The sequence below is a fragment of the Ascidia mentula genome, chromosome 4, assembly GCF_947561715.1.
Source record: "Ascidia mentula chromosome 4, kaAscMent1.1, whole genome shotgun sequence".
In the NCBI taxonomy this organism is placed as follows: domain Eukaryota; kingdom Metazoa; phylum Chordata; class Ascidiacea; order Phlebobranchia; family Ascidiidae; genus Ascidia; species Ascidia mentula.
The window spans coordinates 17,975,050-18,002,326 of record NC_138569.1 but is presented as its reverse complement, the minus strand read 5'-3'; the positions used below and the strand labels follow the sequence as shown (position 1 = coordinate 18,002,326).

Below are 27,277 nucleotides of genomic sequence, written 5' to 3'. Positions count from 1 at the left end.
CTATACATAATAGTTTTGACAAAAATGAGAATGAAAATATACACCCAACAACCAGGGAAGCATTTTAAAGTTTATTTCTGAACATATTTTTGTTAAATGTAAACAAAACATATTAAAAATAATCACATTACATACCAAAATACCTCAAAAATGTGAGGCCACATGACATCAGCCACCGCATATCATGCAAACTTGATAGTAATAGTATGTGTACCATATAAGTAATGTTATTGTAGGAATAAATAAATAAAATAAAAGCCAAATAGCTTTGGCTTGAATTAATGCAATACCACATTCCATAAAGACAAGCAAGATTTATTTGTTTGTTTGTTCGTTGTTTCACAAATTAGGTGAAAATAGTAAATTCAAAAAGTCTGCATATCTAATGCATAGCATAGCGATTTATGGCTTAACGTTCCTCTATTGTGACTTCCAAAAAACAACCACGTTCCTCCCGCTGTTACTATTACTACAGGCACTTTAGAATTTACAACAGAGACAACGAGATTAGTTTGTTAGCACGCCAGGTACAACAGCAAATAATTCCAAAATGTTCACTTTTTTATTGTTCGAGCGATAGAATAAGACCGTATTCTGTGGTTCAAGTTTCTGCTTTTAAGGACTGGTAGCTAACAATAAACCAATTTTATCTTAATAGACAGCTTATGAATTCAACTAAACATATCAGGGATGGACTACAATTCACAAAGTTTTTATGCACAAGATGGTACGTACGTTTAATGTAATAAATATTTACAGTTTGTTGCGCATGGTTTGTGTAATATCCGGCATATATATCGAGTTCAATAATGTTAAAAAAGTAAGTATACTCATGACAAACATACAGTATTTTTTGAAAATGTTTTACCTTATTATTCAATTATCAATTAAATTATTAGGTATTAAAAACGGTCCAAATTATTTTGATTCTTTGTTGGATGACCGAAACGTAAAGTTCCGCCAGCAAAACGCTTTGCTTTGTTGACAAAACAAATATTTAAGTTGTGCAAAGCAATACGTCTTTTTTGTGGAAAAATGTTGTTTAATGGTAACTTATGGTCTAGTTAATTCATTCAGTATTGTTGGATAAAAGTGTCATTAGAAATCATTTAATTAAAAAAGGATCTACTGAGTTGTGTGTTAATGCCGGAAGTAGTAGTCAATAGTAGAGCGTCTGTAGATGGTTATTTGGGTACAGTCAAATATGTAGGACATATTCCTCCAAGTTCAGGTATGCAATTATAGCCTTCACATGTTCTATAGTACACATTACTAAATAAATTTTTTTTTAGGAGAATGGATTGGTATTGAGTGGGATGACCCTGCAAGGGGAAAACACAATGGAACAAAAAATGGAGTTACCTATTTTGAGTGCAAGTGAGTATGATGCTCTATTTTGCAAATAAGTATATTATTGTACTTAGTACTCCTTTGTTTTGCAAATTTAAATGAAAACAAAATTTCCCTAGGCACCCCACTGGTGGATCATTTGTGAGAAGAACAAAACTGAATACTGGCATCAGCATTTGTGAAGCCATTCATGATCGATACTCCATACCTAAAGATGCCTCCAATATTGAAGACAGTGACATGTTTATGATAACCACGAAGGGTGAACATAAGAAAGTTGATGCTGTTGGGCTAGACAAAGTGAGAAAGGAGTTCAGGTAAATGTGTTAACTTTTGTTTTTTATTCATTTGTGATGCTGACCATTGTTTTTTAGTGAACTGAACAAGTTAAAACAAGTCGGTTTAAAAGAACAACTTATATCTTCACCTGGTCTTCCTGGAGAATTAGCAGCTCTCACTCCAAGTACAGCATAACTGTTTAACTCTAGCTAATATTTATATACCATATGTACAGTTATGAGTGGAATTTTATTACAACTACAACTGTACAACTGTGTTTGTCCAGGCATTGTTGAATTGGACATTTCCAAGAATTTGCTGTCGACATGGATGGAAGCTTGTGAAATCGCTGCCCAATTACCTTGTTTGCGAACATTAAATTTAGGCCAAAATCGTTTGTTATTTGATGAGAAATGTTTAAAGCATAAGGATGCTTTTACGTCTGTGAAAACTCTTATCCTGAACAAGTGCAATTTTACCTGGAATGATGTAGGTTTTTGTTAGGACACTATGTTTAGTTTTTAGCCAGATTTTGTGTGTTTCCTAAAATGTATATCTTTGTTTACATTGAAAAATCATACACAATATATGTACATTGATGACTTCCCAGTCTTATGTAGTATATATGAGCATTTCATTTTTTGAAAAAAATAGTGTTTTTGTTGTAGGTAGTTACATGTTCCCAGTTGTGGACACATATTCCCGAACTGCATCTTGGTGGAAACTGCATAGAAACAATATCACCCCCAGATCCAGAACTTCTGCCCAACCTGACATTTTTAAATTTATCAGAAAATATTTTTAAAAGCTGGAAGGAAGTAACTAAGTTGAGTTCTTTGCCAAAGTAAGTGATGGAATCTGTTATCGGTTGTCTACATGTGTATGTTCAGTACATGCTGGTGAAATAACAGGAAAATTAATTGTCTAGTGTCACGATCACTCATTTAAATTTACAAATATCCACCCACGACATGACATACCTGTTAAGGGCTTGGAAATGTCAATTTAATAACAGTTTCCTTTTTAAGCTGATATTTATTGAGTTATGCTGCACAAACATACGAACCATATAAAAAATTACAGACACAAACTTGTATATATATGAAATGAGACACAATCAAAGCAGCAAAAGCACAAACTTTTTTTTCATAGATTGGAAAAACTGCTTCTAATGAGCTGTGGTTTGTCCGAAATTCAATGCAACGATCAGCTTTTCCCGACACTAAAAGAAATTGTTCTAGCTGAAAACAAATTCGCCACAGTGGGTTTATATTTCTGAACATAGATATCTTATCAATACTTTAACCAGCATGTGATGTACTCAGCATGCAGTTTTCAATGAGCTCAACAAGCTGCCATCATTAAGCGAGATCATATTCCGGAAAAATCCCATTAACGAGAAGGAAAGCCACGAAGAAACACGTGAAATTATCGTGGCTAAGATGAAATGGTTAAAGCGGCACAATAACAGCGCTGTACGTATTTTTGTTTTTTTGCATGTGTTTTATGCTGTACAAAAATGATAAAAGCACAAGCACGTGTGATGCTAAAATCGCCGTCAACTTTGTGGCCGCCAAGGACTTTAACAGAATGTTTGTAGAAAAAACAACTTTACCCGCAGAGAGTCGTTTGGCGACTTTTTTGTTACTTTGTAAATAGAGTTGACCACTTTCACAGATACCGTTTAGCTATGGTAATTTAGATGTAGCCATCTTCCCTGTTTCAAAGTGAAATTGCGGCTGTATTTTTATGTACTATATTTATAACTATATACTTTTGTCATTAGTTGACGGAACGTGAACGACAAAGCGCAGAAATGGATTATTTGAAGAAGTTTGGACTTGAATGGTTGGAATCGGGCGGTCATCAAGATCCGAATAAAAACAATCCCTCAGAAGACTTCTTGCTCGATCATCCGCGTTATATGGAACTTGTGGCAGGTGGAGTATTTGCAATAATCTCCGTGGTGGCAGGTGGCATTGTGGTCTCGGCTGCCACTCCACTTACAATTCAAAACGTATGTTCGCTTGTGGCGAGATTTGACCAGCGACCTTCTGGGCCCTAGCACTACCGACTAAGTCATAGGGGCTCTTGCTATACGTGGTCATATTTATCTGGTGGTCGTTAACAAAAAACTAGACTTAAATAGTGTTAGTCGATATCCGATCTGGAAATTTTCTGCGATGGTTAACTACGCAATCTTATATCGTTTTTGCCACTCACGAACTCGGTAACAGCTGAACGTGAAGTTAGCGCACTAGAAAACAGAATTATAATTTTCATTCATACGCCACTTATTAAAACACGGGATCGGTTAAAATACTGTCGTGGAATCATTTTGTTGTGGTGCGTTTTTTTGTCTTAAAAAAGTAGTATGTCCTATAATTTACAAACGCCAACTGAGAAAACTTCTTATTCCGCAGAATATGGCGCCCCTGGTGACCATGAGCTTATCAAAAAGTCGAGTGCCCTCAAAGGCAACCTCATCGGTATGTAGTAGTACAGTAAGCTTCTGTGTTGTCATACAGTGTTTCAGTATACAAATGCATTGTGAACGCAGAGGTTGTCATCGAGGCTCCTTTTACGAATAAGTTTAAACCTGTCACACGTCGACTGCCTCTTTCTATGACCGTCGGCAACCTTAAGATGATGATCCAGCGCCTGACCAAGGTGGAAGTGCGGAAACAGGGCTTGGTGTATTTTAGCAAAGAGGTATATACATAAATGTACATATACTTGGTCTCAAATACATTTAAACGGGTCATGCGAATTTTTACTTGCCGTGTGGTTTCAACAGGTATTGTGAAATTGTCTGTAACGTGTTTTTACCTTTTCTTTTCCTTGAAACTAGTAGAAAAAATATTATTACAAACTATACTGGATCAGTAAACCAAGCCATCCTGGCAGGCTGTCGATCGATAACTGTATCTGTACTGTTTTACTCAGTAACCTTTAAAGTAGTTGTATATACTTGTTTTCGACTTTTGTGTACCAAATAGCATTGAATCCATCCGTGTCCCTTGTTGCAGAATCCAGAACACGTAGTGGCGCTAGACCGTGATTATGAGACTCTGCACGACGTCTCTATTGACCCAGGCGATACAATACGCGTACAGGAACCAAATCAATTCGACCGAACCAGTTACATCCATGCTTGGCGGAAAAAACGGATGTACGCGAAGTGATTTTTTTCAGCTAGGCGACGTATTTTTTTATTCCTCGACCAACTTAGAGTAATTTTCAATACATTTCCTGTAAATTGTTTGGCTTTTGTTGCGTTTTATCAGTACTGTTTTTTTGGTGTTGGATGTTCGTTTTTGAACGCCACTCCTTATATGGCCATTATCCTCAATCTATTGCGATCAGCAAGTATTGTATTCGTAAAAAAAATGGTTCCGGTGTGTTAAAAGCATTTGAAGATTTAGATATTGGCCTATTTATAGTACTTTGCCATTGAAAATGGATATCCGTTTTGCGCCGAAAATTTATGAAGTGCTGCATGTGTGTTAATTGTCGTTGCTTCCACCTGTGATTTTAAATAATTTGTCATAAACCTGCACTATCAAAACTGAGTAAAAATGAGTATTTGAGTTGTAAAGACCAGTTATCAACCGCGGCGCTTTTCAAACAATACTGCAGTTTTGTATTCGAGCGGAAATAAAAACGATTCGGGTTCGGAACACGTAGTAGAAGTAACATAACTGCCAAGAAATGGTTATAGCAACCTGTTGACACGTCATATAAAGGTGAGTCTGCTGTATGCATATTCCACATATACTCTGCGTTGTTATTATCATAATGACTAACGTTTCATGTGATTCACTTTTCCGCTTTACGTTTGTTGTTTCGTCATAATAGCACTGGCATGCGAGTTGTTTTTGATTCGCAACAAGAGGTTGATGCCACCGTTCCTATCATAATAATGCTGATGCATTTTGTAGGGGTTGGACACCGACCAAAATATGATCCAGTGTCATCGACTTGAATCACATGCATGATAAACAAACGTTGGTCCAAATGCTAAATTTCAATTTGGGACAGCATATGACGTGTTCTTATGGTAGAAAGGTGAACGAGACGACTTCATTACGACGTGACACTGCTCGATATTTATGGAATTAACGTGAAATAATGTGTTACAAGTTTAAGCAGGGACACGCAGCGCCAAATCGCTGAGACTGCGAGAGCAAAAGGCCAGCTTCTCACAAGAAAATCCAATTGCTTCAACGTGTAGCTCCCAAGTGGCGCAGTTTTGTGTTCGTTGCGGGAAAGTGAAATGCAAACGGGTGTAAAGCGAGCGGACGTATACGACATAAACACTGTTGTCAGTTCGAAACTCTTGGCGGAGAGGCTTGCAAGCTTTTCTGTTTACCACAAATGTCTGATGCAAGAAGTTTATGTGCCGATCACTTCCGAGCTCGCATTTGAACTTCTCTGCTTTTTACCGTTTTGATTTCCGTTCCTGTTCTTGATAAACTTTGATAGTGTCGTCATGGCCTCGGGTATTCCATTGCCTTTGATCGCACAGCAGGCCTATCAAAAACAGCGTTTTTTATGCAACACTGAGTGTTAAACACTAAAACGCACCAAAATTCGCACGGTTGCTCAAGTTTTGGAATTTAAAAAAATACATTTTTCATATAAGCAGGATTTGACAGCCTATATGGCTGCATCCGGTCCGGCCAGCAAAATTATATATCGGCTTGTAGCCTCTTCAAAAAAATGTAGCAACTAAATAGTCTTCTAAGCGTTATCATATTGTGGTGAAAAGGAAATAGGTAGTGGGACATTAGTACAGCCGGCTCAGATCTTGCAGAGTTTGGCATGTCCAGCGGCAAGAAAAAGGTTGCCATGGTTGTGGAACATAACATTCCGTTTCGGTTTTATACGTAGGAGTGACATATCTAATGCGGCAAAGCAACAAAGCAGTCATATGTGGATACAAAAAAGCGAAAAATGCGTTTGCGATGTTATGTGGCAATGTTTTCCGGGTCATTTAATAACATTGAGTGGAATGCTTGCAAGTAAATCCACCTCTGCGGAAACCACATCACCAAACTTCCTATTACGAACGCAACAGACCGCCAGAAAAAACAGTATCATGCTTGGCACCTACTTGCACGTGCCAGTTGTGATCAGAAGGCAAATCGTTCAGCTGCAAGACGCCTTCCATTTCGGAAACGTTGATTGCGCCTGGGAGGTCTTGCTTGTTTGCCAACACCACCAAAGGTATCTACAACAAAATAAACCTTACGTCTCTAGAACAAAATTAAATGTTGTGATGGATGATTTTTTCACCCAACCAATTTGACGCAAATTATTCCCGTTTCAGTGCCTACCTTTCTCATGCTATCTTCGTGCAGAATTGCATTCAGTTCGCTGGCGGCTTCGACGAAACGACTGGAATCCGCGCTATCCACAACGTAAATTATACCTAAAACAAATATACATCATGCTTCCCGTTTTTTTGGTCGAAATTCAACTGTTCCGGTGCCCCAGGATCGTTTTTGTATTTTATTCAATTCTAGAGTGCTTATTGCATACCACAAAGCTATAAGAAACGTTAAATACAACACAAGTTACGGTTCCTTAAGTAACGCAAGAGTACGGACAATATGCAATAACATTTTCCAAATATGTAGAGGCCACGATAAAATGGGACCAACTATTTCGGTTGATTTTATGTCGCCTTTCCATGAAAACATCAAAGAACGTGAAACTAACGTAGTGCTACGTCACGAAGAAAAGCGAAGTACCCCGTGACGTCAATAAGCGTGATGTAACCTTCCTTTGCCCCCTGTATATTAGGTGTGCCGAAGTTATGCCAGTAGTTCGTCACCGCACGATGCGGTTTACTATACGGGGATGCAAATGGCAAACACAACATTGTGGTGTTTTTGATTGATTCGCACAAATACAGAAACGTAATTTTAAACGGTTTAACCACCAATTCAGGCCCAACCTATACTTACAGCAAAAAAGGTACACAAACAAACTATATGGTGCTTGAATGGAATCCAAGATCGTGGTATAATATGATCGTTACCTTCTGTGGTGGTATAGTAATGTTTCCACAACTGTCGGATTTTGTCCTGGCCCCCGATATCCCAGATCGTAAGTGTAAGGCCCTTGCAAGGGGTGACTGTCTCCACATTGAACCCTATAGTGGGCAGAGTTCGGGTGCATTCCTTCAACTTGAGCCGCTGTAGTACGGTGGTTTTGCCTGTTTAAAAGCAAGGAGGTAAATTGTACAAAGGCTTAAAATATTTATGCGCTGTTGCATTTAACGCACCAGGTCGGCTGTTATTGCGTCGGGGTCGTGTAAAGGATATGTTCATTAAGCGAGGCAGCTGTTGTGTTTAAAAATACCGTTCGACTTTCAGCGTTAAAGCGTCCAAAAGAGTGCAAGTGACTCGCTTTGTCACAAGATACTGTTTTACTGCATGAAACATTATCTGTCACAGCAATAAAATTACTTCAACTGTCTGTTCCCGTTCAATATCCACGATTAAGCGTTTCCCTAATGTACAGTCAAGCGTGTCTAAAGCGGTAACTTGAAACGTTATTGTCGTATTTATGCGACAAGCCAATTTCCTTTTCACTCGTTAACAGCAGGAGTTTTTCACATCAGCAAGCTTTTAGGAACGACCAATGCCGTCAAACACCCGGGGTTTGTACTGTATTAAAAGTAATGTTAAAACTTAGAGGTTGGTACTGTATTGAAAGTAATATGAAAACCAAGATGTTTGTACTATATTTAAAGCTATATGAAAACCCAGAGGATTTTGCTGTATTGAAAGGAAAGCCCTGATCGACTTTATATTGACCACAAACTGAATATAACCTCCGGGATAACCGTTATTTCCGGGTGCGAATCTCATGTCGAAACATCGAATAGAAAACAAACATTCAGCACACGTAATATCATTCACATCGAAACATTTCTTACCTGCTGCATCCAAACCGAGCATGCACACTCGAATTGGCTCTCCTTTGTGGTTAGATATAAACTTTCCAAAAACGTTTCCCATGGCTTCAACGGTTTATTTGTTTATGAATAACTGGAATTTCTCAGGCAACTGTTAATAAAGTGCTACGCTTTAAGCTACACAGATTGATCAAATCGCTGACTCTTTGAACAGATTATTTGAATCGATCCCTAAAGAACAGAGTATTGTTAGGTCACAGTAGAATATGCGAACAAACAGAGTTAAACACGCCTCGGGCTGACCCCAAAGTCTGACTGGTGCGTGTGAGTTTCTGTTGTATTTATGGCCCCTAAACCTATCAACCGTCGCAAGCGATGCCAATCACAGACGGAAACACAGTGGGTGCTTCGACACAAAAGCAAGGCAGTCGGGCCACATTAAGTTAGCATTGAAATAAATCTAAGAAACTGCGTCATGTCACGGTATGCGTTGTAACAGAGGGCAAAAGTCAACTGATCATAGCTTTGCCTTCCAAGAAATTACGCTGCAATAATCCAGCTACATTTTTAAATGTTATGACCAGAATAACTGCTGTCTTCTATAGGCGGGTACAAGTTATACCACCACAAGGCTCTATCTGTCCCGAAAAGGCAAAACTGTTTGGACAGTGGACTTTCTACACTGTTAAATGTTTATGCGCGTCGCAAGTATTTGGAACAACCTGACCGGAACTCTATACGTCACGCCAACACACCGTCACTAACTAATAAATTCAGAGTTTCCATCACCTTCCAGTACATATCAGTGCCAGTCAGTATAACCGAGCTCTCTCAATCGCGGTGACTAAGCGAGTGAATACGTTTTAATGCGGACTGCTACTGCAGCGAAGCCATGATGCGCCTCGGTGCTGTGCTCATACGACTGCTGACACATAAGAGCGTTCGAGGTGAAATTGCATCACAATAACGACGTTCTGTGATCACTGCACGCGCAAAAAAATATGCTACGTATAATATGCTAGATTGCTGACAAAGCACAATATTTTTGCGTTTAGTTCATTTTCGCATCGAAAGAATTGGTATGACTTCGCAAAATCATTCACTGCCTTAATATTGTAACATGCCTTTGAAGTGCGATGTGACAAACCTTACTGATAATAAGAACATATTTAATCAATGCGCCAGTCTGAAAAATGAGTTTTCCGAGTTTCCTGACAAGTCAAGTGTGAAAAACAAAAGAACAACAGAATGTTGCTTGTAAATTACAAAAAAAATTCGATTACATTAAATGTCGAGTTTATACCAAAACTATTGCCAAGGAGTCGAATACTACGCCGAATGCAAATGTTTGGCGGCATCCGATAGTGTTCCTGCAGGAATCCTGGCGATAGTTTTGTTTTTGTCCCGAGCTAAAGTGCTACTAATTGTGGCATACGATATATAACTTAATGTGATAACATGTACTACAACAAGCAATTTAAACAGACTATATATACACGCACGGTTGCCATCGCCTCCACGCGTGCTTATTTGTTCATAAAACACCGATTATTGGCTATACTGTGTTGGTCGTTTTCCGATCGAAAACCTTCAAACAAGGAAAGATTAGGAATACCCTCATTCGGTCGGAGTTCATTTCAGCATCAAAAAGCAGCGTGTTTATATTATAGTCCATGACAATGGTAACCCCGTATATTTGCCAACTTATAACAATATACGTTATATCAGCAGTAATATCTCGTGAAACCCGAAGTATTTCTGCCTACATGATTTTAAAGTGTTGAAAAACAACTTCGCAATCTACAAACACTTTATATTGCTTTGAACTTTATACAAGCACCTCGCCTCTTTGCATGTATTCAAAAATGTATTTGAACTTAAAACGACAAACCAAAGTAGGTATTTGCCCAAATAAAGAGGCACAAAGTCCAAATGGAAACATAGTATTTTTACTCACGTCGGCACGTATAACTGCATTGTTTACAGGCTCACGTGGACTAATGTCATTCTATATATACGACGCTATTGTGAGAGTCAGGCCCCGCCGTCATGTACGTAAATCAAAACGCTTAAAAATGTTCGAAGATTAATTTCAGCAATTCTATCTCAATCATACACGGGACAACAACGAAACTAAAAACATTGCTACGTTTTGTTATTTTTCTTGTATTCCTTCACCATTCTCGCGAAGCACTGCAATCCCTCAAATATGCCCTCGTTTTTCGTAGCCGAGCACCCCTGGATATTCCACTTTTGCCAGGCAGGAATTTCGCCTAGGTTTAATTGCGGAATCAAGTCTTCAACAGAGTGAGCGATACTGATGTCCTGTTTGTTGGCGAGGACTAGGATTGGAATGCGCGACATTTCGACGTTGGAGATGACGCTGAAAAGCTCATCCTTGGCTTCACCGAAGCGTGAAGGATCTGCGCTGTCCATGACAAAAATCAAACCTGAGGAGAAATACACTTGTTTAAACACATAAACCAACAGAATAAGTCCATATAATAGAATCTGAGTGATTCGAGTGCAAATTTATCTAAGCGTAAATATAAATGTGTGGTCCTAACAAAACTCTGCTTGTTGGACAACAATTTAAATTACACAAAAATGTCCAACGCTCCAAGCTTGTCTTCCATACAAGTTATTTATACCTCCAGCTCCCTGGTAGTAATGCCTCCATAACTGACGTAATTTCGTTTGGCCGCCCACATCCCACACGGTAAAGGTGAGACCTTTGCATGGGGTTATTGATTCTACGTTAAAACCGATCGTGGGAATTGTCTTAACCACTTGATTGAGCTTTAACTTGTACAGGATGGTTGTTTTTCCTGCAAAATATTTAAATCACAGTTCAAAAATCTGTTGCATTATGCACAAAAAAGTGATTAAGCGAAAGAAACAACCACGTTAGCTTATCTCAATACACTATGATCATCAGTAAATAACACCATATCACTATCGAACGACATCACAAAAGGCCTGCGATGACGTTTACCTGACTGTCTGATTTATGACGTCAGCCTTCACTTGTTTCAATGTCCCTAAATGAAATCAGGCTACGTAGGTATATTTTATATCTCGTACCAGGTTAAAAAATACAGATAAATTCTGATTTTAATTAATTGGAAGCAAACCATACCTGCTGAATCAAGTCCAAGCATCAGAATCCGTACAGGTTCGCCTTCGAATCCCTTGAACAGATTTTCAAGTTTTGAGGCTAACACCCCCATTGAATACTAATTCAGCGTTCCAAATTTTCCGTCAATACACTTATACTAAACAGAAAGGGGGTCAGCAAACTTCAAAACACGATGAAAATAAACAATACTCTAAAACCACTCGTACAAAAGCAATGACATTGCTTTCATTTCGTGTAAACACGATATTCTGTATCTCACACGACGATATACACTTGCGGTTTAAATGAAGGTTAATTTATAACTAGTCCTGCTTTCCCAATGTTGTGCCATAACATATCCTCACTTGTTTATTTACAAAACCAGGCTAAATTAAGTCCAGCGTGTTGTGCCTTTACATCTCACTGCACTCAAGGAAACAACGTATGTTGTACTTATTGCACCACCTGGAACTATACCTTCCCAGTCTGACTCACAAATACACGTCCATCTACGCGGTTTCGCTAATCAGTTGACGCGGATACTACATAACCACATGCGTGCTGGAGTAAGTCAAAACATTTGAGAGTTAAAACGCATTTGCATGTCTATAAATGTGTAGCACTCCGTATTCAAATATTTTGACTTTCAAAGAATTTTTGTTCCCTGCCAGTTTTAAACAACGCTTCTAATAATCTGTTTACAGATGTGAATTTTCTCCATTCATTTCCTCATACGTTTCAACCCGCCTGCAGGAAAGTGGGGCTTCTGTTCTGATTCACTGAAACGCCTGCGTATACTGCCAGCGTTACGCTGAGTTGGCACGGACAGTGGTTGTTTAGCTGCCCGTATAGGTTCCGAACGTTGTCATCCGATAGTTTAATTTGGCAACTTTGCTGCTCTTCGGCAAACACAACCAGCCTGATTACCAATTTTTATTCTTGATAAAACAGGATTGTAGGTGGCCCGTTGTTGCATGAAGAAGTAATGTTACCGTTTACCTTACCACATTGAAATTTGAATACGGTAAACTAAACACGATTTTTTCCAAATCCTTGCTTAGTTTAAGACGAAATCTTGATCAGGGATTATTGTACTTTTCCTGTTGGATAACGTGTTCAACGGACAGCAAAAAATAAATAGGATATTGCAATGCATTTCCATCAGTTTCAGACATAACGATGTATCTTCTTCAAAATTCTGATTGTACATTACATAAAACATAGTGTAGTGTTTTGGGGTCCTAAATTTTTGAAATATAACTTAATATTTTCCATTACAAAGTAATAATCTAAAACATTTTTGTAGCTTGGAATTTTCGGGTTTTACAAGATCTCGCGTAAATGGTCTGGGTCTGACGATCCACCTTCGACTCACTTGCAAATGCTATTGTTCTTGTGACTCAGCGATGGCGTTTTGGATGCTTCGTTGCTTTCATTTATCTTACGTTAACAAGCTTGTTTTTATTTTTAAAATGTACAAAAAAGAAGCTAACGAATGAAAACAGAAGTTTGGTAAGTTGTAATTATTATGATATCTGCCCACAGTGTGACCAAAACAACTATGTAAGATAAATATTGTTTAATATGTCCACCTCCACATTATAAACAGACTGCAATTTTTTGCAGTCTGTTTTTTAGTAAATTTATTACATTTACTTTATTGTGGATGCGATGCTGAATATGGGTACTTGAATCTGAAAAATCGAGGATTTTTGTTATATTTGCTTGCACGGAATCAACCTTGAGTTAAAGTAAATAACTCTTTTTGCTATCCCAGTTACTGTAATCTGTTATGCAAATATTGTCCAATATGTGGACTATTTAGTATTTCTTGTTTGATTTTATAGTAATAGATTGGTGATGTTTTAAACTTTTTCTTTTTGCCTTCAGTTCAAAAGCGGAGGATTACAATGGATAACACCACAGAAGAGACTGGTTTATTGAAAGAAAAATATGTGGCACTCAAATGCACCCTCCTTCAAAAGAAGTGTATGGAGTTGCAAACAAAGAACAACTCGAACTTTGAGCATTTGTATAAACTACAAAAAGTCATAAAGCGGCAACAGAAAAAAAGGGCAATGCTAATTAAACGTTTATTAGAGCATGGTGACAAGCTACGCATGGCAAAACTTCGCTATATGCTGGATGACAGAAGTGACCCAGCTATGGTTGAAATAAGTGACTTTATCAAAAGGAAACAGTTGCTCCAAAAAGGTTCAGTTAGTAACATGGCACTAAAACAACTGAAAGACACTAAACCTGTTATAAAACAGGATTCTGTTTTGCCTTCAATCAATTTACAATCAGAGGACTTTGAAAGCTAGCATCATTTATTGTTATTAAAATACTTAGTTATTTTTCTATTTTCTGGTGTCATACCTACAGTTTGTCATGGTTTGTAAATGCGAACATTGAACAACTTTTCCACAGCTAAACTTTGTTTTGAATGTGACTTTCAGCTGATAATCTCTGTAGATAACAGACTATTTATGGTAAATTATATTGTGATTTTACACAGCATCCATACTGATGAGTGTGGTCTTTAGTAACCTAAATGCCACACCTGTGTTACAGAAACTTGTGCTGGTGTATAGTGGGTTAGTTTTACCAAGAACAACATGTCATCAATGATTGTTTTAGTAGCACTGGTTTTGTTCTATTGTTGGTACTATTGTTTCAATTACAGAAAGGTAATTTGTTTAAAGTATACTTTTGGATAATGAAGTAATTCATGATCAATAAACTGTTAACAAGTACAGTGTTAGTCCAATCTTATGTAAGTGGTAGCACACATTATTTTCTGGAGATACTGAGAATATTAGTCGGCGTAAATTCTTGGAGGTGAATAAACTTTAATTTTATGGTAAACCACACAGAGGCCTCAAGTCCACAAAAAGCAGTCATCGGCGTTTGCGACGTTTTTGGAAAAGCATGTAACATCAATTTCGAAGCCGTATTGGTCGCTTTTTTGGAGTCCAGGTGGTCGATTACAAACTATTGTAGCCGCCCTTTTGCCATGCATTCGAAGTGGGATGTACTACAGGTAAACTGCTCAAAACGTGTAGTCTACCCCTGTAACAACAGTCTTCTTAAATGTCTCAAAAATACATGCGTTTATAATAAGAAATTCAATGCGCTATTGAACAAATGAACATCCACGAACATAACTGACGGTTTTGTAAATCTTCAATACAAAACAAAATAGCACATTTGCCGACTCGCCTGCATTTTACACTGGAAATTATTGCAGTACAACAACTGTGTAACGTCTGTATCATGAAATTCTCGACTATTGCATTGGCTAGTTTGTTTGTACTTTTGTATTGAAATGCTCGCATTTTACTACTGTTGATATAATCTATGTCAACGACTGACAACGAAAAGCATTTTGTGTTGAATATGGAATTTTGAACCGCAGAAGAGAAACGATCAAAACGCGGGATGGAGGCCAATTTGTATTGGCTTGGGCAAGTCAGTTTAATGAAGACAGAGATACGGAACCTTTGGTGGTGATTTTCCCTGGTCTAGTTTCGCATTCAACGTCCAACTATGTTTTACTGATGGTAAAAGAGCTTCTCAGCAAGGGGTTTGGCGTTGTCATTATGGTCAATCGTGGTATAGAGATTCCTTGTCAGGTAAATGTAGTTCATTACTTTAATGTGCTTATAACATCGATAAGCTTAACAGAACTGAACTATTGTTTAGACCCCGACTTATTTTTGCGCAACCTACATCAACGACGTTGAACTGGCAATAAACACAATAAAGCAAAGGTTTCCCAATCGCCCATTGGTGGCGGCTGGTGTTTCATTTGGCGGGTAAGCGGTTATTAGGTCACAATTGCTGTGTTTAATTAAACCATTATTTTTAACACGCTCGTGTTCATTTTAAGGTTGCTTTTATGCCGGTATTTGGCTCTAAAGGGAACTGAAAGCATGTTACAAGCGGCCTATGTATACGCATGTCCATTTAGTCCAGTGGAATGTTCAATCAGCATGGAAAAGTGGGATCATTGGATCTTGTTTAACTTTTTTGTGACCTTGGGTTTACTTGGCGTTTACAATAAGTAAGTATCATTAAGTAAAAACAAAGTAACCTTGAAACTTGGGAATCTAAGGCTTTGTTTAGTAAGTAAACAAGAAATTCGCATGATGACGAAAGTGCTTCTAGGCATACGCCGGTCGACCTTAATGCTTTTTCTGTAAACCTTGAAAGATACTCACACCCAACGGACTTTGATCCTTGCCTTTGTCACACTTCTTTGTAGGCTTAATGGCGCCACTGGTACCACAGTAAGTAGGAGTTTAACGTATGTTTCCATTCATTCAGATCGAAGGACAAATTCGACGGGCCGGTTGACCGCCGCAAGATGAGACGAGTGAGCAGCGTAAGGCAATTCGACACCGAAATGACGGCAAAGTGAATAAAACACTCTTATGTACATACAACAAACTGACTTTAAGTGACCTCTGCGTGTGCTTTTTTAATAACAAAGAAAAGGCTATTTTTGCGTTTAATGTGGAAAAACATAGTTTAACTGACAAATAATCACGTATTGGCTTGTATAAATACAGCTATTTGTTTAACCACATTTGGATTCCCAAAAGTACAACATACGTAGTAACCTCGTCCATTCACGCAAGCGAATACACTTTATCAATTTCAAAGTAAATGTTGACTTGTGTTTTCAGGGTATTTGGATACGAATCCGTGGATCATTATTACAGAGACGGCGTGATAACTAGCAAACTAATACAGAACATTCGAACTCCCACGCTATGCTTGTGCGCCGACGACGACATGTTTGTTCCAATGAAAAGTACGCACTTTATCCATTAAAGTTCAGTTACAAAAACAGTGCATTCATGTTACAACCATTATTTTATTATCAGGCATTCCAATCGAAGATATCTCCCAGACCGACTTCGTTGCCATGGCGATTACTCACGGTGGGGGTCACGTGGGTCATCTGCAGGGATTTAATCCGCTTGGAACGCCGTATTTTATTGACGTTATGACCGACTATTTCACAGCGGTGTGTAGTAATTTTGATATTCTTCGACGGCTTCAAAGTGTGTAGCCAACTATACTGTTTGTTTGAATTGCGTTTTGCCGTTTGATGTGTTGTAACATTTTTTACTGTGTTGTGTTGTGGTTTAACGTATTTCGTTGCATAATTTCTGATTTATTTGGATATCTTTCTCAATAAGTGAAATTATGACTTATTTGTTCGGTACAGCGGAGACACGAGATCAGTTATATTAGACAAATATATGATGGAACGCAAATCGACTTTGGAACGCATGAAATTCAACATATAACGACGTAGTTTTCTCGTGGTTACAAATGAACAGCCCAGGCCGGCGCAAGAGCACCCTAAGCAAGCTTAAATTACTTCGCCACATATTGCACCACATTTTACTTTAAATCAGTCGTCATGCATTAAGTTGTAAAACGTTTGGGTAACTGTAACCCTAATTACTGTTATTATATATCTGTTTAGTTGATAATAGTAACGAAACCGTTTAATTAGAAAAACGTTTGTTCCCTTTGATAATTGAGTGCCTATATGCAGCAGTTCACCATAAATAGTGACATATGCCAGCCCTGAAAGCAACACTTAATGGACTCCGGTTTGTCGTCAAGGAGTCATTGTAATGTATTGTTATATTCGTTTCTTATGTAACAGTTATTCTCCAAAGTCAATAACATTATTGTGTTTTTATACTTGCCCTTGGCCAGCTGATTGCCCAATGAAAGTTCTGCGTTCTTTATAGGGAAGCGAGAGTTTAGCGTGCCCCGTTTGCAGAAACTGCATTACAGGCCTAATTAAGCTGGTCGTGCAATGACGGACAAAAACTGAGGTATATTTTATGCGGGCCTGTTTATAGATCTTATGTCCGGTTTGTTATTTTACCAATCTTTTGTTACTCCTCGCTGTTCGGTTGACATTAGTTTTAACGTAAAAGGCGTGAAAAGCTGCTTCAGCGTATGTCTGAGTAGCATAGAATGAATAGTATACTTCCATTTAGTTATACGGGTTTATGTTAGTGTAGCTACTAGAAAATAAAATTTTAATTGCAATTGCTTTCGAAATAACACCTGGTCGCTCGTTGCCAAAATCAAACGTACTGATTTTATTGTTGCATTGTAGGTAATTCCCCGCATGGGGTAAAACGCAAACTTTTTTATTTTATTGCACGGTTGAGTTTTGCTATGACTGATGTTGGTATTTCCTGGTTTATTGGGAATATCGCGAGTCAAGTTCACAGCATAAGGAAGTAGTAAATTTATATGTATAAAATTTATGATAAAATTTTTGTAAAGATATAATGATTGTATTTGACAGGAATGCATGTTGTTTAGTAGTGTGACAAATACAAATATAATGGCCTTGTCACCGACTACTTTAGTCATTTCTTCCTTTTTGTTTTACTGCGGATACTACTTTATGAGCTACGGAAAGGTAAGCTTTTGGACTGGTGTCTCAAAAATTTTAACACTATGTTTTGCTTTTGCATTTCCAGAAGCCACTGGTGTACAAGAAAAAATCATCAAAGTTTTCCTTATTTTTGGATAAACATGTGGAGACACTCACAAAGCCATTCTGGTCTTTTTTCTTTGTCCCTGGTGGAAGGTTTCAAACAGTAATTGCTTCAGTACTGCCACGTGACTTCGGAGTTAAATACTACAAGTAATAAATAAGAAAGTTTTTTATAAATCTAAATCTTATATTTTTATGTTTTGCCCACTAATATTTCTTGGCTTCTTATATTTTTTCATCTCAAGACATCCAATAAATTATGCTAGTCTGATCACAATCCACAGAGCAACGTTAACAGTATTGCTACAGTGTTGCGGTGAAACATTCAAAATAATGGTAGTATTACACATACAACTTCACTACCTACATATTAAATTATGTTTTATAGCACAATATTACATCAAAATTTTAACATTGACACCGGAAAGGTTGGTAACTTTCAGCTGGAGACATTATTCAACCAAATTTATAAAACTAACATATTTTTCTAATTAGAAAACCATTTATAAAAGTGTAAAATTTTGTTGTTATTGTGCTACCTCAAAGATTTTTATTATTAAGCAAAGTTGTCTACTCTCTAGAAAAGAACACATCCCTACCCCAGATGGAGGCAAATTTCTGCTGGCATGGGCAAGTCCCACAGATCAAGACGAAAATGAAAATCCCTTGGTAGTAATTTTTCCTGGTCTTGTTTCTAAGTCAACTTCTGGTTATGTCCAAATCATGGTCAAAGAGCTTCTTACCCTTGGTTATTGTACCGTTGTTATGAGCAACAGAGGAATTGAACTACCCTGCCAGGTTGGTAGTGTTGTAAAGACCCGTGGTTAGTACTGTTAAATATCAAACAACATCTCTTTGGACTTATTAATCCAATTCTTTTTAAAAGAATTGTTATTAGAGAAATCAAAATAAAACTGCAGGGTGATGTGTGAGGCTTTTCCAGAAAAAGTTCAGTTATCTTATTGTGCATTTCAACAGACTGCCAAAGCCTTTTGTGCTTCCGACACTAATGATGTTGAACTAGCATTAGATACCATCAGAGGAAGGTTTCCAAACAGGTTAATCGCAGGTGCTGGAGTTTCTTTTGGAGGGTAAGCCATGTTCTTAAAGTTCACAGCGAATGTTGGTTCATTGCTATTTTACATTGCTCACTATAATCGGTGTCAAAGGAAAAAATGTGTGTATATATAGATTATAGACTCTGCAATACAAATTCTTTTCAGTAAAGGTTTGCATTCCACAGATTTTATATTTGGCATTCCGGCAATTTTTCGAGCATAGCTCAATTTGAAACCACCACTTTGTAGATTTTACACCCTCTTTTTTACTCTCATGGACTACTGTCATTTGTTTCTTTGTATTAGATTTCATAATCGCTGTTTTTAAAAAACTGTACTTTGTTGTGAAGGTTGCTTCTGTCCCGATATTTGGCTTTACAAGGTGAAAACAGCAAACTTCATGCTGCCTTCGTCTACAGCTGCCCTTTCAATCCCGTTGAAGGTTCAGCAAATCTGGAGAAATGGGACTACTGGTTGTTGTACAACATTTTCCTTACCAAAGACCTAAAGAGGATTTATGAAGCGTAGGTTACAGTAAATGTGCTGTCAGGCCATGGCCAGTCGGATTCCGTTTTTTTTTCTAATCATGACATTAGTGAAAATTAAAGGGCTGCAGAATTTAATCAAACTTAGTTTTCATAAAATATTGCCATTTGATCATATGTTTGAAAATGCCTGCTTTCAGAATGCAACTTGGACAGGAAATCATTTTTTCACACAGTTAACACTTTATCGTACCTTGCCTCGAACACGAGGAATTGGACTTTGAACTTATGGAATCACTTGTGTAAATAATTCTCGTATGTTTCACGCAGATCTAAGGAGAAATTCGCGGGCGTGGTCGACCACCAAAAGTTGAAACGTGTACGCAGCATTCGCGAGTTTGACATTCACATGACCGCCAAGTAGGTGACAGTCACGTAGAAAAGTATTATACCCAAAAAAAATCTGTGTTGAGTACTGCGAAAATATACTTGCCTTTCGATTTGTTTTGACCTGGAAACAAACGTCTTCATTTTTGTGGTAAAGGTTAAAATCGTCACATGAATTACAGTGGAATGGGTAATAATGCTCACAATCAATTATCAATTGTAATAAGGCTTGCATCCTTTCATCATGATGCTGCTCAATTGTCATTGGAGAACGAATTACTGAACGCGTCCAATATGCTATCATTGGTTTGAGCGCCGATATTGATGTTGTTTTATCACCATATATTTCAGGATTAAATCTATTTGTAAAATGTTCCTTCCAGAGTATTCGGTTACGAGTCGGTCGATCACTACTACAGAGACAGCGTCATCACCACCAAGTTTATCCACTCGATTAAAACTCCAACTCTCTGTCTGTGCGCCGACGATGACGCTTTCGTTCCAATGAAAAGTGAGAAAATGTTATCATATATTATCAACCTGATTGACGTTGGAGCTTTTATATGTACTTATACACTGGTCGTACACGTTTCGGTGGGCCTGGAACTGAATGATTTAAATTTCCGGAAAAATGTAGCGACCAACTGTCAAGCGTCAAATTCTAATGATCATTCAGTACTTTTATAAACTACATCGTTAGGAAAGATTTCAGTTAATGTGCAATGTTCTTTCCTTTTCACTTCCCGTAAAATTGCGATTTTACCTAATCGGGTTGCTCTTTGGTGAAGGTATCCCTCACGAGGAAATGGCACGCACCGATTATGTTGCCATGGCGATCACGCACGGCGGAGGTCACGTGGGTCACCTACAAGGGTTTAACCCATCAGCCACCCCTTACTTCGTGGACATCTTAACCAACTACATCAGCGCCGTGTTTAGCCACAACGACGAATTATCCACGCCGAATATCCTGGAATAAAACTTCAGAAGCTGAAAAGCGCTCACTTCGTACATGTAGTAAATACTTGGCAATTCAAGTTCCGTGTTATAATTTGTGTTTGTTACACGCATAACGTATATAATCGTATATTAGTCATGCAGTTTGTGATATGCAGTCTGTCCTGCAACCCCAGTGTTTGTGTCTATACTGTGACAAATAAAGTTACGCGCTATATTTTCTCGGCATGTTATCCCAATCAGAAAGCGATCTGTGAAGTTATCAACGTAAAATCTAAACACCGCGAAATATTTGAAACACGTGAAGTAAATGGTATTTATCTTAAGATAAGCAAAGTGGAGCCAATAATATGAATTGTGTAAGCTGCAGACAGATGTCCACTGTTTCGACCTAAAATCTGTCTGCAGTTTAAGTCGAAACAGTGGCCATCTGTTTGCAGCTTACACGTATTTTATCATGTTTAAATGGCATATGACGCATTTTCTTTTTATATTATATAGTGTATTCTGTGACAACTTCAAAAAGTAGTGCGGTTGTTAATAGTAGTCATGCAGCGCGTGGTGCAAACGGGCTCGGGTGTGCCGCAGAATACTTCTTCGTCCTGTGCGGTTTCTGTTTAGTATTTTACGAATTTGACAAGTATGCCAACAAGAAAGGAAGACCTGTTTAAAGCTGTGTGCAGTAGTGCACCCTGTTTCGACGCATTAGGTCTCACCATGACAGCCTGGTGACTTGAAGACGGTTTTGTGGGCTAAATAACCACAGTTAATTTGTTACACACCTATCGACAATACAGGAAAAGCAAAGGGTTTGATTTTATTGTCAAAGTCTGTTTCGTTCGTGTGGCGTAGACTCGATAGCAAACAGTTTTGTCACAATTAGAAGGATAGAGATGGGGTTACCTGATCGAATGAAAAAAGATTTAATGTGATGTTTACATAATACTTTGTTCAAAAACAGTTTCACTTCCCTAACGTACCGTATCTTGCTATGGATGTGGCGAACCGAATCACAATATTCGTTTTTACGAAAATTATGCATAAATGTATGACGTCATTAAATATTCCGTTCGGTCGAATTTTCATGCTTTTCATAATCCCTATATTTTACATTCGTCTGCACGACCTGTGGGTTGATTATGGCGCTTTGTGAGCGTTTTCATTGATTTCCTTTTTACGAGTAATGCAATGAACGCCGCGTGTTTGTACTTTTTTCACACGATTGTTACAAAAATCGCCTACGTATCGTTTTTAATGCAAGCGCTACGAAAACAGCTGTTGTGAACGCCGATCTGTTTTGGGCTCAATTCAAATGTAAAAATACAATCCTTAGCCTTTAAGCAATTTTTGTAGATATTCTGAAGGTTAGAAGTTAAACTGCAGCCGATACGTGAGCATTGCTTTTTTTCTTGTTGCAGAATGTCGCTCTAGGCCAAACAATGGCACTATCATTACTATTTGTAGTAGGCTTATCATTTCTGTTTTACTGTGGATATTATTTTCGGAACTACGGAAAGGTAAGTTCTAAAAACCACTTATGTGGGGCCTCTACGTACGGGTGTTACAGAAACCTAAATTGAAACTATATGGCTGTCAAAAACTTGACACAACAGAGCTTGCTACAACTATACAAAAATTATTAATTGTGACGTAACAATAAAAAAGTGTACGGCGACAACTTGATCATCAGCGTTTTACTTCCCAGAAGCCAATGGTACACAAAAAGGAGGCATCACAGTTCTCCATTTTTCTCGATAACCACGTTCGGTCGCTTGCCAAACCATTCTGGTCTCTTTTCTTTGCACCTGGTGGAAGAATGCAATCAATTCTTTTCGCTATTTTACCACGCAACTTCAGAGTTCAATACCACAAGTAAGATTTTAGTTCATAGTTAGCCTCTGTTTGCTGTTTCGTAGCATTAGAAGAAGTTTGTCCATGAAGTTTGCCGACTGGCGTGTTTGTCCTATCTATAGCAACAATTTGAGTAAAATGTTCTGCTATGTTCTACTACCTATTTTCAAGCAAAATGTTTTCTTCAGAAAAGAACACATCCCTACACCAGATGGTGGCAGTTTTCTTCTGGCATGGGCAAGTCCAACTAACCAAGATGAAAGGGACAGGCCATTGGTAGTTATTTTTTCGGGTTTGGTTGGACGAACCACCACGGGTACGGTTCAGATCATGGCGCGTGAATTGTTGAAAGTTGGATATTGTGCAGTTTTCGTGGGACACCGAGGTGTTAAAATTCCCCTCCAGGTGCGTTCTGGCGCTCATTCAATCAAACGTAGGCTACTTTGTTCTTATATTATTTGTTAACTAAGACGACCAAAACGTTTTGCGGTTCCGACACCAACGACGTGACATTGGCGTTGGACATCATCAGAGCAAGGTTTCCGAGCAGATTAATAGTTGGAGTTGGAATTTCCTTTGGAGGGTAGGTGATATATACTTTCTTGGTTAGTGAATGTTTACGAGTTCGTGATGCTCGGTAATATTTTTCCTTGCGTCCCGAATTGTGTTGCTCTGGTAAGAAAAATTAAAAAGTGCTCTAATGCACGGACATTTCATGAATTTACTCATTAAAATACATCTAATTAGGCGTTCGTGACGCAGTGCTGACTAAAAAGATCAACATAGTTGGTGTGTGCATATAGACATACTTTGTAAACCGACACACGGTGTTCCGAAGGTTACCGAACCGTGATATACACGACCAAACCGCCGACATAAAAAACTTTGTTTCTTTGTATCAACTACTTCTGGCTAAAATGTGTAATTTATCAACAGGGTTGGGTCAAATATTTTCTATTTATAACTAAGTAATTGATTTGGTTTTAAGACTGCTTCTGTGTCGTTACTTGGCCGAGAAAGCTGAAAACAGCAAACTTCATGCCGCCTTCCTATACGGTTGCCCTTTCAATCCAGTCACAGCGTCGGTCCACGTCGAAAATTACTGGCTGGAGAACGTTTACATCACCTACTGCCTCAAAAAGACTTACAACGCGTATGTTGCTGAGACACGCCTGTGTGAAAAATTACACTAAATTCAATGACAAAAAGTAGTTGTAGGTTTTATGCAAGATTGAGTAAATCAGCAAAGACTCTGATTCGGACATTTTCCCCCCAAAACACGTTTATTCTTCTTGTTAAGGCAGTTCGCGCGAGTTGTTGGACAGCATTGTGGATTTTCGCGAGTTGAAACGTTTCTGCAGCATTCGGGAATTCGATACTCACGTGACTGCAAAGTAGGTCTAAAAAATGTCGCAAAATTTTCTGGCATATTGCTTTAATGTAATGAGTGCCAGGAGTAGTCCGTCATGGAAGAGTAAAGGCAGGTTACGCAAATTGCAGGGCGCTTGTACAATTGAGTTCCATATATTCATATAGTGGACATTACGTACAATGAAACTCGTCCAATGGCAGTTCGCCGTATTAGAAATGAATGCATATAATAAACCACCGAAAACATGTTATTGCGATATTTAATTTAAATGTCCACACTCTTTGCGAATTGCGGACATTAGGTTAAAATCTTGTGATGTTGTTTTCTTTCGTTGGCTAGAGTATTTGGTTACGAGTCGGTCGACCACTACTACAGAGACTGCGTCATCACAACCAAGTTTCTTCACTCTATTAAAACTCCAACTCTCTGTCTGTGCGCCGACGATGACGCCTTCGTCCCTTCAAAAAGTAAGTTATTGTTTTGCAAAGGTTGTAGACGAGTAAAACCCGTACATGCTCCTCATTTAGCTTTTCATTGATATTGTTTTGTGAATAGTGTACACTATAGGTATGTCTGGGCCTCGAAACTTGTAAATCTAACGATCTTGATATACGATTGCTGGGATCGCCAAGTAAGGACCAGCGTAGTGGGGCGATCTTGCCAATCATACGATTGCGTGAAACATTACACTATTTGTTTTTACTCGGTCCTGATGTCCTACTGGTGCTGGGTTGCGAAGACCAATTTTATGATTTTCCGCGTGTGACAAATATATGCGACTTTCTCAGAGAAACATTTTTTGTGAAGGTCTTCCTTACGAGGAAATAGCACGCACCGATTATGTTGCCATAGCAATTACACATGGCGGAGGTCACGCGGGTCACCTGCAAGGTATGAGCCCGTGGACGACCCCTTATGTCGTAGACGTCATGACCAACTACGTCAGCGCCGTGTTTCGTCATGTTGACGAATTACCGACGCCCAATGCCTTCGATTCTCATTTTCTTGGATAGACAGTAATATTGTCATGTTTCCGTCGGGTACTCACACAAACACACACACACACAGACAAATAAACTCTGAAATAAAATTCTTGCATTTGAAGCACTTTTGTAGTATTTCAGTTTCCAAGTCGTTGATAAACAGGTGATAAAAGCTTGCCCATGTTTTCGAGTTTTCGGAGACCCCTATTTGAAAGCCCTTTCATTGTTTCGTCATTAAACTTATTGTTTTCCGCTCAATTCTCCACCTTATGGTCGTAAATCCTTCTCCCAACGTAAAAATTGTATATACCTGTGTGTTGCATCTGTAGGGTTTATGTTATGTTTACTCTGAGATAACACAAAACCTAACTATGACTTCAAAAAGACTCCAACACTGCAATTAGTAATTACTGCGGGTTGTATTAAAATTAGTATCCACCACAACACGCACCAAACTTAGCTGCTAACGTCGCCTGGCCACAAAGAACAGCATTTGCGATACTCAGGCGAACTGTGCCAAAAGCAAGTATCGCCATAAGCAAATCATTTTCTGCTGGGCTAGTTTGGTTCCGGAATCAAAGTATTTCTAAATGATGTTCTTTGCTTTGCGGAAGACAATCTTCCATACAAAAGAAATTCCCCGTTTTACCTTGTTTTTAAAAGTTTAAGTTGACAACAATGGCAGTTACATTTTGCACCATGTTTTATGACTGACTAAGATGAACTTTGTAATGAGCATATGTCAGATATCTCAAGCAAAGTGTATAGCTTAATTACCAGACGACAGGGAAAATATTGGGTTAGCAAGTAGCAAAAATATCAATTTTATGCCGCATAAGCAATGAGCACACAAGTGAAGCAACAGGCTATGGAGAAACGCATATGAGGAACACACCACATTTGATATATCTGAATGCTTGATATATATTGAGGCAAAAATGAAATTGACATCAAAAGTACAGTATAAGATTTTACGACAACGCAAATTTTCCGGCATCTCATCCGGGCAAAAAGGCCCGGATGTTTTCCCGTGAAAAAAATGGGGTTTCAAACTGGCAAAATTGGAATAGGCGATCAACCAATGTTTTTCTCAAACAAGAGAAGAAGTTGGTTTTACTCAGTTCATAACACGATGATACAGAACAAAAAAGGAATTTCGTAATATAAGTAACATTTACGCATAAAACTATTTAAAAACAATTTTTGTCGGTGATAATTGCGTTTTTGTTCGTTTTACAGATACTGTGCACTATATATTACAAACGTTGACATAAGGCTAACAACAAACATAAGTTCACGGTCGAATCAGGTTCTTGTGAGTTAACGTAGAATCGCTTTCTACATTGGAACGAAATCCCTCTAGAATTGCTTTTCTCCTGCAAAAAGTTTGCCATCACAAATCACCAATCAACGATTCATTTCTAGTTTTGTTAAACAATATTTACCCGAAATTTGAACACTGGCAGGTGCAACGTAAACCATAGGTTGGTTTTCAACGTCCTTTTGCTTTTGACACTGCTGTTGATGAAGCGGCTGAAGATATAAAGAAATATTCACATGTTTTTAACAGATTTTTGACAATTAAATAATTCAGTTCAGCACTTAACAGTTGAACCTTTTTCAAATTCGTGGATAGAAAAGTGAAAAATGATGCCCGCCGATATTTGTGGATGGAAACAAATTTGTTGACGATATTACTACTGAATCTCGTTCTTATATTTCTAGAGTTGATAAAAACTTTGATGAAGCTCAATCAAACGAACTAATGAACAAATGTAAGGCAAGAGTTCATATTAATAACAAAGTTTCATTGACGCACTCTTTGTTTAGTTCGATAGAGTTTCCCAGACTGTTTCCCAGATTAAAAGCCCGTGGATAAAATTAGCAGCGCCTTATATATCCTAGTAAAGTTGAAGGCTCTTCATTATTATCATTATTAAATTTATTGTTTTCCGCTCAGTTCGC

The 27,277-nt window shown here is 38.2% G+C and overlaps 4 protein-coding genes across 4 annotated transcripts; 2 read left to right on the top strand and 2 right to left on the bottom strand.

The window, feature by feature from the left end:
* The first annotated feature begins 1,024 nt into the window (after positions 1-1,024).
* On the top strand, positions 1,025-5,244 carry LOC145899319 (tubulin-specific chaperone E-like). The gene is made up of 12 exons (XM_082988065.1): positions 1,025-1,231; positions 1,293-1,377; positions 1,470-1,667; positions 1,725-1,813; positions 1,916-2,122; positions 2,302-2,473; positions 2,782-2,890; positions 2,955-3,104; positions 3,416-3,569; positions 4,053-4,118; positions 4,190-4,341; positions 4,659-5,244. Exons 1-12 carry the CDS (start codon positions 1,144-1,146, stop codon positions 4,812-4,814), a joined length of 1,626 nt encoding a protein of 541 aa, XP_082844191.1. The 5' UTR covers positions 1,025-1,143; the 3' UTR covers positions 4,815-5,244.
* Positions 5,245-5,423: 179 nt separating this feature from the next.
* On the bottom strand, positions 5,424-8,781 carry LOC145899327 (ADP-ribosylation factor 3-like). Its single transcript, XM_082988073.1, has 5 exons — positions 8,579-8,781; positions 7,676-7,852; positions 6,969-7,063; positions 6,746-6,862; positions 5,424-6,162 (listed from the first exon to the last, which is right to left on the bottom strand). Exons 1-5 carry the CDS (start codon positions 8,658-8,660, stop codon positions 6,025-6,027), a joined length of 609 nt encoding a protein of 202 aa, XP_082844199.1. The 5' UTR covers positions 8,661-8,781; the 3' UTR covers positions 5,424-6,024.
* Positions 8,782-10,480: 1,699 nt separating this feature from the next.
* On the bottom strand, positions 10,481-11,833 carry LOC145899328 (ADP-ribosylation factor 1-like). Its single transcript, XM_082988074.1, has 3 exons — positions 11,697-11,833; positions 11,209-11,385; positions 10,481-11,007 (listed from the first exon to the last, which is right to left on the bottom strand). The coding sequence occupies exons 1-3, from the start codon at positions 11,785-11,787 to the stop codon at positions 10,703-10,705; spliced, it is 573 nt and encodes a 190-aa protein (XP_082844200.1). The 5' UTR covers positions 11,788-11,833; the 3' UTR covers positions 10,481-10,702.
* Positions 11,834-13,074: 1,241 nt separating this feature from the next.
* On the top strand, positions 13,075-25,342 carry LOC145898235 (uncharacterized). The gene is made up of 26 exons (XM_082986663.1): positions 13,075-13,187; positions 13,566-14,365; positions 14,552-14,718; positions 15,094-15,310; positions 15,381-15,493; positions 15,568-15,741; positions 16,005-16,094; positions 16,367-16,494; positions 16,568-16,747; positions 17,830-17,846; positions 18,025-18,141; positions 18,203-18,369; positions 18,801-19,017; positions 19,198-19,310; positions 19,628-19,801; positions 20,093-20,182; positions 20,533-20,660; positions 20,938-21,125; positions 22,525-22,623; positions 22,812-22,978; positions 23,146-23,362; positions 23,428-23,540; positions 23,946-24,110; positions 24,262-24,351; positions 24,669-24,796; positions 25,137-25,342. Exons 2-26 carry the CDS (start codon positions 14,294-14,296, stop codon positions 25,340-25,342), a joined length of 3,537 nt encoding a protein of 1,178 aa, XP_082842789.1. The 5' UTR covers positions 13,075-13,187; positions 13,566-14,293.
* Positions 25,343-27,277: the final 1,935 nt, after the last annotated feature.

What these genes read in the sequence shown, in the direction of transcription:
- LOC145899319 (XM_082988065.1), top strand. Translation starts at nt 1,144, where the DNA reads ATGCCGGAAGTAGTAGTCAATAGTAGAGCGTCTGTAGATGGTTATTTG. An exon ending in AAGTTGAGTTCTTTGCCAAA is followed by an intron (nt 2,474 to 2,781) that starts GTAAGTGATGGA and finishes TTTTTTTCATAG; the next exon opens with ATTGGAAAAACTGCTTCTAA. An exon ending in TTATATGGAACTTGTGGCAG is followed by an intron (nt 3,570 to 4,052) that starts GTGGAGTATTTG and finishes CTTATTCCGCAG; the next exon opens with AATATGGCGCCCCTGGTGAC.
- LOC145899327 (XM_082988073.1), bottom strand. Translation starts at nt 8,660, where the DNA reads ATGGGAAACGTTTTTGGAAAGTTTATATCTAACCACAAAGGAGAGCCA. An exon ending in TTACTATACCACCACAGAAG is followed by an intron (nt 7,064 to 7,675) that starts GTAACGATCATA and finishes TATTTGTTTTAG; the next exon opens with GTATAATTTACGTTGTGGAT. An exon ending in ACGAAGATAGCATGAGAAAG is followed by an intron (nt 6,863 to 6,968) that starts GTAGGCACTGAA and finishes ATTTTGTTGTAG; the next exon opens with ATACCTTTGGTGGTGTTGGC.
- LOC145899328 (XM_082988074.1), bottom strand. Translation starts at nt 11,787, where the DNA reads ATGGGGGTGTTAGCCTCAAAACTTGAAAATCTGTTCAAGGGATTCGAA. An exon ending in GCTTGGACTTGATTCAGCAG is followed by an intron (nt 11,386 to 11,696) that starts GTATGGTTTGCT and finishes AATATTTTGCAG; the next exon opens with GAAAAACAACCATCCTGTAC. An exon ending in TTACTACCAGGGAGCTGGAG is followed by an intron (nt 11,008 to 11,208) that starts GTATAAATAACT and finishes ATTTCTCCTCAG; the next exon opens with GTTTGATTTTTGTCATGGAC.
- LOC145898235 (XM_082986663.1), top strand. Translation starts at nt 14,294, where the DNA reads ATGTCATCAATGATTGTTTTAGTAGCACTGGTTTTGTTCTATTGTTGG. An exon ending in GCTGGAGTTTCTTTTGGAGG is followed by an intron (nt 19,311 to 19,627) that starts GTAAGCCATGTT and finishes TTTGTTGTGAAG; the next exon opens with GTTGCTTCTGTCCCGATATT. An exon ending in CGCTTTCGTTCCAATGAAAA is followed by an intron (nt 20,661 to 20,937) that starts GTGAGAAAATGT and finishes TCTTTGGTGAAG; the next exon opens with GTATCCCTCACGAGGAAATG.